Source organism: Phocoena phocoena, chromosome 6, assembly GCF_963924675.1.
Source record: "Phocoena phocoena chromosome 6, mPhoPho1.1, whole genome shotgun sequence".
Classification (NCBI taxonomy): domain Eukaryota; kingdom Metazoa; phylum Chordata; class Mammalia; order Artiodactyla; family Phocoenidae; genus Phocoena; species Phocoena phocoena.
The window spans coordinates 94645825-94658144 of record NC_089224.1 but is presented as its reverse complement, the minus strand read 5'-3'; the positions used below and the strand labels follow the sequence as shown (position 1 = coordinate 94658144).

Sequence of the window (12320 nt, the reverse complement as noted above, 5' to 3'; positions counted from 1 at the left end):
AAAAACTCATTTTTTAAAACAGCTCCTTTAAGGACAGGGGATTTAATAAATCAGTAAAATTTGTTTGATACTTTGGAAAGCAATAACATAAAAGAAAAACCATCATGAAAGAGAAGGATGCTCACACTCTCTGACCTGATAATTATTTTACTTATTTTTACCACCACTTGTTCTAGAAAAGATAGAGCGATATGTGGAATATGATCAAATGACATAAATTAGAAGTAGGTGAGCAAGATAAAGAAAAACAAGGACAGAGAGAAAAAGTAGAGCTGGGAACGAGGCTAGCAAAACACACTCACCTTGAAATTCTGCACACTTGTTAAAATTGGGCCACAGACATTACTGTGAATCTCTGGAAAGAAATCTAGTCCGTTATAGGACATACAGTGCTCATAAAATATGCAGGCCAATAAAACCCCAACTATGAGTCTGTAGTAAGATTTTCCTCTGTGAAATTCAGGGTCTGACTTAGAAAGAAAAATAAAGTACTAATAAGTGTTTATCTCTATTTTCTAGTATCTGTGGTAAACAAAACAATAAAAAAGAAAGTGCACACCCACAATTCCATAACCAGAGGCGACCACTTTACACTTTTGTTCTGTGTCCTTCCTTACTGTGTTCCATACTCTAGAATGCCCCACCAAGATAAGGTCATTTGTACACACCTAAAGTCATATCTACAAATGGGTAACCGAGCACAAGAGTTGTAATGAAGAATATTCATTCTCACCGCTGCACCCTGTGAATATCTCCTTGGTCATCTCTAGGCATCGCTGCCAAATTTTGTTAAGTTTAATACTTTGGAAGACCCAGCACAGAGCCACAGTAAAATCAATCCCCCAGGAGCACATCCAGTCCCCTGGGCCTCACCGTCCCACAAAAGAACTCCTCTTTATTCCCTAGGAGCTCATGGGCCCAGTGACTATGGCCTGGAGCCTTTCCCAAGCATTTTCAGTCAACTGAAAAGTTGATTTTACAGTCAACTCACTCACAAAGAGAGGCTTTGTCTCTATCAGAAATGCCATCCGTCCAGGCCACAGCTGGATCCTAACAAGTCTGAGTAACCCCCTCCCCCCAAAAAAGAACCTCTTCCCTTATCAAATATTAGCCAGCTAATCCCATTCTGTTTCAAAGCCCTGTAGCTCTAAGAGCACCTGAGAATGATGAAGAGTGTTCTGGCCTCCTTCTTCCGAAACGAGCTTCCATTTATTTCCTCCTCCTCAGATCTTCCCATCCAGCTCTCTGAAACACTCGTCCCGTAAGTAATAAAGTCCTGTAGTTCCTCAACCTGCTCAAATTCTGAAAGCTGGCTCTCCCGAGAATACAGCCCCCTTGCTGTCCCATGAAGTGGAAAGCTGCTGGTGTTCTTACATTTCACAAACCTCTAAGACCAAGACCAAGAGTTGCTGTTGAAGGCTTCCCTGGTGGCGCAGTGGTTGAGAGTCCGCCTGCCGATGCAGGGGACACGGGTCCGTGCCCCAGTCCGGGAAGATCCCACATGCCGCGGAGCAGCTGGGCCCGTGAGCCGTGGCCGCTAAGCCTGCAAGTCCGTAACCTGTGCTCCGCAACAGGAGAGGCCAAAACAGTGAGAGGCCCGCGTACCGCAAAAAAAAAAAAAAAAAAAAAAAAAAGAGTTGCTGTTGACATCCTGCTCCCTCCACACCACTCCTCCCACCCCGGAAAATCCTTTCGAGGCTCATGTCATCAGGTTATAGACACCTCTACCTCTCCTCACACCTGTCATCTGCTGACACCTCTGGCCTTTCTCCTGATTCCCCTGAGAGCACCTCGTTCTCGGGCTTCATAATCTGGGTGCCCTCAAGACGCAGGTGGTTCCCACACACAACACCCACCACTAAGCCAACTACACCTCACTCCACTGCCATGGCCTCTCCACAGACTTTGTCATCACACAGAAATTCAGACATCTCCCTCTCTAACTGGCACCTCCTATATTTCAGACTCTTCCATCTCCCAGTACCCCTGGCTTTTCAGCCTCGGGAACTACAGTTCTTGACAATCCGTCCACTCCTGTCTTTACTTTCTTCCTTACTCAGCATCAATTCCACCAACCATCACTTCAGCATCTTACTTGCCCACATCCTAAATGCCCCTTCCACACTGTCATTCATACAACTCTGGCAAAAATGCAGCCACCTACTGCCTGCTTTTCTGGACTCAGGCACAGTCTGGAAGAAAAACAAAATCAGGGAAACACACTGACTGAAGCAATAAATTCTACAACTGGACGCTCAACACTGTCAAGCAATCTCTTGATACTTCCTTAGCCAACTCTCTTCCCCATTTTCCCCATACTTCCTTAGTCGGCTCTCCGAGAGTTAACGTGAAGCCTGTAGAAGTTTTGAAAGCTTCTAAGCCCCACTTCAAAACCTCCCCCTTCACTCTTCACGAAGACCTCATCATCTATTCATAGAGAAAACTGCAGATATAAGCAAAGAACCCCTCAACATCCTGCCACAAAACAAAAACAAACCACTTCCCTTCTTCCAGAAACAATGGAAAAAGTATGCTTCCCCCATGAGAGGCCACTCCCTCCCTCCACTTCTGCCGGGGACACTCTCCGCCCACCTCCTCAGAGGCTTCCATCCTATTCTCCAACCTTCAACCCACAGTCTCCTTCTCCACCAACAACGGCCACGTGGCACTTAAACAAGTCTTTCACCCTTAAAAAACAAACAAAATGCCTCTCCCCCTCAAAGCCACATCCCCCTCCTCCAGCTACCATTCTCTCACTCACTTTCACTGCCAAACTACCAACACTCACCACGTCTTTTCCTTACTTCCCACTCATCCTAACCCACTGCACACTGCTGTACCACCACCCCAATGAAGCTGCTCTCACCGTAGTCATCAATAACCTTCTCATCATTAAATCTAACATTCACTTTGTAATTCTTACATATAACTTGACCTCAGCAGCATTTAGCCTGCATTGACCACTGAGACACCTGAAAAGAGGAATTAATTGGGGCATAAGCCTAAGAGATGACTATCTGGCGATGGGATAAAAGACAAGAGGAGGACGGCTTCCAAAGGGAGCTGAGGGCTGCTCTCTGTTTCCCCAACCTCCAGTCTATCTGCACATCATCATCAATTTCAACAGTCAGGCCGTGGTAGTAGATGACAGTGCTGGTGGGGGGGTTGGGAGAGGCGGTGTGGGTTACTTTCTCGAAAACCACATCTTCTGAAAGCACAGCACAAGACAGATCTGGGTTCAAGACAGATCTGGGTTCAAGTTTTAACACGTATTAGTTGCATGTCTTTGAGCAATTTTCTTAATATCGCTGTGTCTTAGTTTCCTCATTTGCAAAAGTAAGAATACTACCAGTACCTACTTCACTGAGTGTGAGGATTAACTGAGGATATATTTAAAGCACTTAGCACAAAATAAATGACAGCTCATCCACATGGCGGAGCACTACTGCAGTCTTAGAAACAATGGCATAACTGTGCTCACTGGCATTTACTAGCAGAGGAAGACATTTGCATTGTATTAAGTGAATTGGCCGCAAGTAAAATACTCATTTTTGTGAATGGATAGAGACAAATAGTTCAGAGAATTATAAATGATTATTTCTGGCTGGTGAGCTTGTAACTGTTCTTTTATTTTATTGTTTTAGCTTACCTGAGTTTTCCAATTTCTCTATAATGAGCACATATTACTTACATAAAATAAAATTTAAAGGGTTTCTACTGCAAAAAAAAAAAAAAGTACAGCATATGGTAAATGCTCAATAATTAGCTATTACTAAGATGTTACTTTCTAGACGCCTACAGAGAAAACTGCCAGGATCTGCCAGCCCTGAGAAAGCCTCTCTCCACCACTGGAGAGAGAAGACAGCCACGCCTTAGACCTCGGTGGGGAACACCTTCCCCGCGTTGGCTCTCAGCCCTAGGCTCATTTTAGCTCAGGCAAAAGCAGCTCTGTACTTTGTCCAGCTTTTGTCATCAGGAATCTGAATCAGGCCTGGGAGTCAAAGCTCAAAGTCATAAAGTAAGTATTTGTACAACCTCGTCCTCTGACCATTAACTTTGCTTGAGAAGCTCAGCAGGAGTGGGGTGCTGGGACAAGATCAGGAGTTTGCGACCCTGTGTTCCCGTCTTTCCTCTCTCTCATCCCCACGCATCCCTACACGTCCTTTAATACAACACTCAGAAAAAAGGTTCCAGATGCATCACCAACGTATTAAACCTGGTGTCGCTATTTGAAACAGGAAAAGAAAAGGACTCTGGTTTGAGATCAGAGGTGGAATTCACGGTAAGAAGTAAAACTTAATCCTGCAACAAGTTCACCCTTAAGGTGCTGTCCTCGAAGCCAAGTGAAAATGTGGGACTGGAACTTGGAAAGATTATCCTAAGACATTATCTGACTTAGAGGAAAAGAGACAGAAATAAGAGCACAATGGAGAAAGGGGAAGGAAGGACAGAGAGACAGCAGAGGAGAGAGTGGTGAGCTGCAGCACGGGCATCAGCCTGAGAATCCGCTGACAGGGAGAGAAACTGCAGGGTGGAGGACAAGCAGGGCTGGGGAAGCATCAAGACAGGTGAGCACTGCTGTGCCAGGCGATCACCTTGACATTCAGCTGTTTAGAGCACAAATTCAAGAAAAACGTGTTTTGCATTTCACTGACTACAGGGTACAAGTTGACGCTAGGGAGAAAAAAATAAGTAACTGGAAATGATTCATGGGGGGTATGTATATCATCCTAGGACCTCTGAGGATATAATACACATCTAAGCATTTAGCAATGTTGAGAAATACTACCCAGTGCCAAAAGAGACAGGGGCAGACTGTGTGAGCGCATATGCCTCTGCACACATACAAATTTTCAAATGTGAACCAGGTGTGGAAAAGACAAGGCAGTAATATAGTGGTACAAGGCAGAAAGTTAGTAAATATTAGTTCCCACTCTTCTCTTACTCTTCCTCTGCCTGACATTAAGACTACCTGTATGCAGAAAACTATAAGACACTGATGAAAGAAATTAAAGATGATACAAACAGATGGAGAGAGATACCATGTTCTTGGATTGGAAGAATCAACATTGTGAAAATGACTATACGACCCAAAGCAATCTACAGATTCAATGCAACCCCTATCAAACTACCACTGGCATTTTTCACAGAACTAGAGCAAAAAAATTCACAATTTGTATGGAGACACAAAAGACTCCGAATAGCCAAAGTAATCTTTAGAAAGAAAAATGGAGCTGGAGGAATCAGGCTCCTGGACTTCAGACCATACTACAAAGCTACAGTAATCAAGACACTATGGTACTGGCACAAAAACAGAAATATAGATCAATAGAACAGGATGGAAAGCCCAGAGATAAACCCACGCACATACGGTTACCTTATTTTTGATAAAGGAGGCAAGAATATACAATGGAGAAAAGACAGCCTCTTCAGTAAGGGGTGCTGGGAAAACTGGACAGCTACATGTAAAAGAATGAAATTAGAACACTCCCTAACACCATACACAAAAATAAACTCAAAATGGATTAAAGACCTAAATGTAAGGCCAGACACTATCAAACTCTTAGAGGAAACCATAGGCAGAACACTATGACAAATCATAGCAAGATCCTTTTTGACCCACCTCCTAGAGAAATAGAAATAAAAATAAACAAATGGGACCTAATGAAATTTCAAAGCTTTTGCACAGCAAAGGAGACCATAAACAAGATGAAAAGACAACCCTCAGAATGGGAGAAAATATTTGCAAATGAAGCAACTGACAAAGGATTAATCTCCAAAATTTACAAGCAGCTCATGCACCTCAATAACAAAAAAACAAACACATAATCCAAAAATGCACAGAAGACCTAAATAGACATTTCTCCAAAGAAGATATACAGATTGCCAACAAACACATGAAAGGATGCTCAACATCACTAATCATTAGAGAAACGCAAATCAAAACTACAATGAGGTATCACCTCACACCAGTCAGAACGGACATCATGGAAAAAATCTACAAACAATAAATGCTGGAGGGGGTGTGGAGAAAAGGAAACCCTCTTGCACTGTTGGCGGGAATGTACATTGATACAGCCACTATGGAGAACAGTATGGAGGTTCCTTAAAAAACTAAAAATAAAACTACCATACAACCCAGCAATCCCAGTACTGGGCATATACCCTGAGAAAACCGTAATTCAAAAAGTCTTGTACCACAATGTTCACTGCAGCTCTACTTACAATAGTCAGGACATGGAAGCAACCTAAGTGTCCATGGCCAGATGAATGGATAAAAATGATGTGGCACATATATACAATGGAATATTACTCTGCCATAAAAAGAAAGGAAATTGTGTTATCTGTAGTGAGGTGGATGGACCTACAGTCTATCATACAGAGTGAAGTAAGTCAGAAAGAAAAATATACTGTATGCTAACACATATATACGGAATCTAAAAAAAAAAAAAAACTTCTGAAGAACCTAGGGGCAGGACAGGAATAAAGATGCAGACGTAGAGAATGGACTTGAGGACACGGGGAGGGGGATGGGTAAGCTGGGATGAAGTGAGAGAGTGGCATGGACATATATATACACTACCAAATGTAAAATAGATAGTTGGAAGCAGCCACATAGCACAGGGAGATCAGCTCGGTGCTTTGGGACCACCTAGAGAAGTGGGATGGGAGGGTGGGAGGGAGATGCAAGAGGGAGGAGATATGGGGATATATGTATATGTATAGCTGATTCACTTTGTTATAAAAAACTAACACATCATTGTAAAGCAATTATACTCCAATAAAGACGTTAAAAAAAAATTGTAAAAAGACTAATTACACCAGATTATAATCATGTTCTCATCACAGAGCTTCAGGTTGATACAATGGTTGAAACAATGATTAATAAATTTCAGGAGTAATGAGATATTAACAGCTTAAACAATATCATGATAGAAAATAAGTGAAAGTACGGGGTTTAAAAGTTTCATTTGAGGGCTTCCCTGGTCGCGCAGTGGTTGAGAGTCCGCCTGCCGACGCAGGGGACACGGGTTCGTGCCCCGCTCCGGGAGGATCCCACATGCCGCGGAGCAGCTGGGCCCGTGAGCCATGGCCGCTGAGCCTGTGCGTCCGGAGCCTGTGCTCCGCAACAGGAGAGGCCACAACAGTGAGAGGCCCGCGTACCGCAAAAAAAAAAAAAAAAAAAAAAGTTTCATTTGAAAGACTATAGTCACAATTTCTCCTTCATTTTAAGGTTAAAAGAAAAAAAACTTATGCATAATCCTTTTAAATCTGAATATATCCACTCTCCCAAAAAGCTATACTCACAATTGTCATAAAGGTGAACAGAGTTGCACAAAGGAAGGGAAAAAGGAAAGGCAGGAATCATGGCGGTAGGACTTCAATTCTCCAAGACACTCTAGATAGGTGGAAGATAAGAAAAAGACCTACTTTGGTGGTGATCCTGTAAGTGATGTAGGTCTCCATCGTACAGACATGCTTCTTGGGATCATCAACCGTGACAAAGAGGTCTCTGGTCTCACCATCAATGTCATCATCAAGTTGTAGTCTGTTGAGAAGGGAAGATGAAGAAGCTGGACTTGCAGGGCCTGCTGGAGTACCGCCGTTGGGCAAAATGAGATCCTGAAAGAAGAAAAGAATCACCTTACAAAGTAGCTAAAAACACACACCTGGAGAACACCAGCAACAGAGGCTGCTTTAGCCAAACCAAGAAACACCTCTAAATACAAAAATAACTTTCAAAGAATCTGATCCTCTCCTTACCATTTCTTAAGTGAACGAGTCTTTTACAACCAAGAGAAACACGACGGGCAATGCTCTACACCAAATCCCGTTGATTCATGTGTCAGCAAGCGCTGCAGGAACCAACAGTTCAAGGACAGAGAACATGACAGCTACCACCGTCGTCAGACTTCGACAGAGAAAGAGCTCCTGAGCACACCACATTGTCTCTTTTTCCCACATTCTCAAGACCGCCACTTGGGCCCAGGTAAACATTAAGGGGCCAGAACCCTCTTAAATATCCAACACATTTAAAAACCTAATCAACCATCACAAAGAGACAGCTAAACATTACGTGCCTCCTGGAACGAGTTCACACCACCACCTATGAAGCATGCTTGCCAAATATGCTGGATATGAGTCCTGAACAAATCTCTAGACACAACACCAATTTATAGGCAATACAGCAAGAGTGAGGAACATGTTAAACAAGTGCTGCGAGGATGCAATCAGCAGCAGCTACACAATGTGAAGCTGAAGAGAACCGAAGACCCAGTTTCTTCAATAAATAAATAAATTGTAAGGAAAAAAGAAAGACAGAGTTGGAAAGAGCACCTATAGATGTAATGAAACTTAAGAGACCTATCAACAACTGCAGTGGGTCCTGATTAAAACACAGGGTTAAAAGATTTTGAGACATTCAGGAAATTTTGAATATTGATCAATTATTTGATGACATGAAGGAATTATTAGGTGTGATAATGGAAGTATTATGATTTTACAAAGTCTTCATCTTTTAGTAACACATAACTAAAGTATTCATAGATGAAATGATAGGATGTGTGGTATTTGCTTCAAAATAATTAAGGTCAGGTAGTTAGGATATAGATGATACAAGATGGCCCAAAGCTGATCACTGTTGAAGCTGGTACTTGCAGGTTCACTATAAATTCTCACCTCTTCTGTATGTGTTTAAAATTTTTCACAATAAAAAAGTTTAAAAGGGTTGGGGGGGAGCAAGTACCAGAAAAGAAAGGGAAGGAAAGATTAAAAACTTATGGACTTCTTTCTTCTTAGGCCTCAGTAGGAAGCCACTTGAATCAATTATGTCCCTATAATATTCAAAAAAGATGCAGTCTTCCAGTTACCTTTTCTGGCTTTAAGATTTGATAAGAGAACAAAGCCCTATCTAGCAGTAGATGTGAATGCCTCTGAATGTCACCTTGGAATCATTAGAAGGCAAAGACTAAGGAATATGGCAAGAAAGTGACATGATACTAAGCAAAGAGCCTTGGTCAGGAATGTTTTTTGCATTCCTGACCTGTGGGTAATCAGATCACAGGCTGGGCGTGGGTCTTTCCCCAGAATGATCTCTTCTTGTGTGCAGGCTGGATATGACTTAGCCCCCAGAGCAGAGAACATACAGGAAATGAGAAGTCAATCTAGCAGTCATGTCCATAAGCTCCAGATGAAGATGGCACATCTGGAAAGAGAGTATGGAACAAGGCAGAGGGAAGCATGGTCTGGGGTCAAGGGCAATGTCACCCAACTCAGTGGGTGATGGAAACTAAACAACTTTGTCTCCCTGACCACAGATAATTTAATCACATCCTTACTTATGCAATGTCAAAAATACTTTTATAATTACTGAAAGGGTAGCATTTCACAGAAGGTACTCATGGGAATGGACCCCACCGCCCCTCCACTTCTCAGCCCAGGGTCTTGTCAGCTGGGAAGGCAAGCCCCTCAGCAGCTGCTCTCCGTGTGGACCACAGAACCTAGCTACAGCAGCATCCCACGACCTGCTTCCTCAGCACACTGATGTCACTGAGGGCATGCAGTGTCCAAATCCGAGGGTCTAAGGATCAGCGGGGGGACATCTTCTCTGGAGCTCTGAGACAACCATCACGTCTTCATCATTTCAGTAAATATTTAAACACTGACCTCAGGCAAGGCACCATGCTAGGCACTGAGGGGCCCACCCTTATATTTTAACAACACTAGCTCACTGGGCCTCAGAAAGGCTCCATCACCTATGGCTAAACATTGCACAAAAGAAAGAATGAATTCAAAACCTTTAGTCAGATAAGCCAACATCAGCTCAGACAGCAATTTTCCACAATCTGGCCTGAACTGATCCTGGAACCCACTATGCTGTTTCATATTTTCTCATCGTTGCTTACATAGCGCGCGCACACACACACACACACACACACCCCTCTTTTTTATGTAGAGGGCTCCCAGGATCTCACAGAAATCTTCTCAAATGCCCCCTCCTCCTAGAATCCTTCCTGGATCCAGCCCCTGACAAAATTAGTCACTCCCTTCTCAATACCTTGAAGATACTTCCACTGAAGCAATTTTCACAGTTTTAATTGTTTATTTACATATATAACTTATCCATAAGCACTGTGCATCCAACAACTGTAACTGTGCCTTGTTCACCTTCGTGTGTGTGTCTGTGATTATCCATCTGTCTGCCCGTCTCCCAGTGACTCCAGGACAACTCCCCTAACCTCAACTCCCCTAACCTTTGCCCTGGGGACCTCAGCCAATAACCCTCCAGGAACGGCCCACATAAAGATCTAAAAGATCTTGGCCAGAGAGTGGGAACTGGACTATTTCTCAAATCAGTTAGCGGGGGCTGGGGAGGAGAAAGTCACCCAGACCTTGTCACACAGCAGATTCTTTCCTTTAGGACTACACAACCAGGGAAGATATCCACACCCTTACTACAGGGTGCTTCCCGTAATATTATTTGAGCATATATGAGTAGCAAATGAGCTACGGATGCCTGGACTTTCCTATAAAGGGTTGCTACCATCTCCGACTTCCATGGCACATCTGTGCGCGGGGCTTCCACACTCTTATTTCGCTGCCCTCTACGTCAACCTCAACGTGGTGAGCTTAGCAGACAGATACTATACCGATGAGGAAGCCGACTCAAAAAGGTGAAGGACTTCTGTATCCAAATGTATGGAAGCCAGGTATCTGGTTCCTAGTTCAAGGGTGTTATCAAGCTGGATCCCCTTTGTGTGGCTTTCCCCAACCCAACACTGTCCCTCATCTCCATTCTCTGGCCATAAATCCTTCTGGGTAAACATGAAGCTTCTGTTTTTAAAGCCAGTCGAGGAATGCTTACATTTTCCTTTAGGGTCTTAATACAAGTTATCCCCCAGATAACTCCCCTCAAGATATGGTCCCCATGAGAAACAAACGTGGAGGGAAAAGACAAAAATCTTAGAAGGGCAGGGGCTTAGGTGGACTCAGTGACCCAGGCTCCTCTGCCCTCAGAGTCCTCCAGTAGCGGGTTTGCTTCACTGAGACTTGAGTCCTAGAGCACGTATTGTGGGAGGGCAGCACCTTTACAACTAACACGAATTACAAGAAGTGAGAGAATCCCTTGGCTCCTGTTTCATTGTTGCTGCCCTACAGTCAGTCCTCCTTACTGCAGCCAGAATGCTCCCTGGAAAAGGTCAATCAAAACATGTTACCCCCTGCTCAGAACTCTGAAAGACATCCATCCAAACACATTCAAAATAAAATCCAGACTCCCTCCCATAACCCACAAGGGCCAACGTGATCTTACCACAGTCTCTGACCTCATCCCAGACATTCTCCCCACTGCCCTCCAGCTCATCCTGCTCTACACACCTGGCCTTGGCTCGTCTGGACCTCAGGGCCTTCATACTTGCTGCTCACTCTGCCTGGAACACTGCTCTCCCCTCCGATTGCCACTGGCCTGGCGCTTCTCCTCAAACAGGTTTCTGCTCAAATGACACCTACTCAGAGAGGCGTTCTCAGCCCACAAAAATCTAAAAGCATCCCTGCACCCTCCATCATTTTCCAGTCCCTTCCCTGGCTTTATTTTCTTCATAGGACTTAACCACTGTCTAAAAATGTATTATATATTAATTGATTGTCTGTCTGTCTGACTTCCCACCAGTCTGTAAATTCCACAGGAGCAGAGACTGTGTCTTCTGGAACACAGTAGGTACTCAGTAAGTATCTGATGAATAAATGTGTTTTAGAAGTGACCCAACTCAATCTCTTGCCAATACAAGGTACTCAATAAACGTCTGTTGAATGACAACAAAACTGAGGCTAACCTGGACGGACTGCCGAGTTTTGAATCCCGGTTCTACTCTTTACTAGCAGCATGACTTAAGTCAATTCCTTAATCTCTCTATTGCCCCAGCTTCGTCATTTATAAAATGGGTATAATGGGATTGAGTTAGTTAGCATATGGAGCAATTGGAACAGTGCCTGGAACATGGTAGGCGTTATATCACTATTAAAATACTCAAAAAAAAAAAAAAAAAAGTCAACTTGTCTGCAAGTATTCTGGCATCCCCTTTAGACTATGGGGCTGGGTTCACAGTAGACCATAAATGCTGCTGAAAATTAAAATTGCACCTAGAGTCACAGTTGGTGCCTTAACCACATCTTCCTTAATGACTTCCCTGTAGCAATAGATATATCTACAATAGCCTTTGTGAGAGTTACAACTACCTAGTTGATAAATACATGAAAACTCCTCAACGCTCCAAAATATCAATTCTTGCTATGTAGTTTCAGTTATAAGAGAATTTCTTCTC

General features: G+C 43.4%; 1 protein-coding gene across 1 annotated transcript in view; it reads right to left on the bottom strand.

Annotated features, from left to right (window-relative positions):
* SNX30 (sorting nexin family member 30) overlaps window positions 1–12320 on the bottom strand; it is a 105172-nt gene that overhangs the window by 52423 nt on the left and 40429 nt on the right. The window contains exon 2 of the mRNA XM_065879427.1: window positions 7432–7623. Within this exon, the coding sequence (XP_065735499.1) occupies window positions 7432–7623 (192 nt within the window). The remainder of the gene's footprint in view (window positions 1–7431; window positions 7624–12320) is intronic.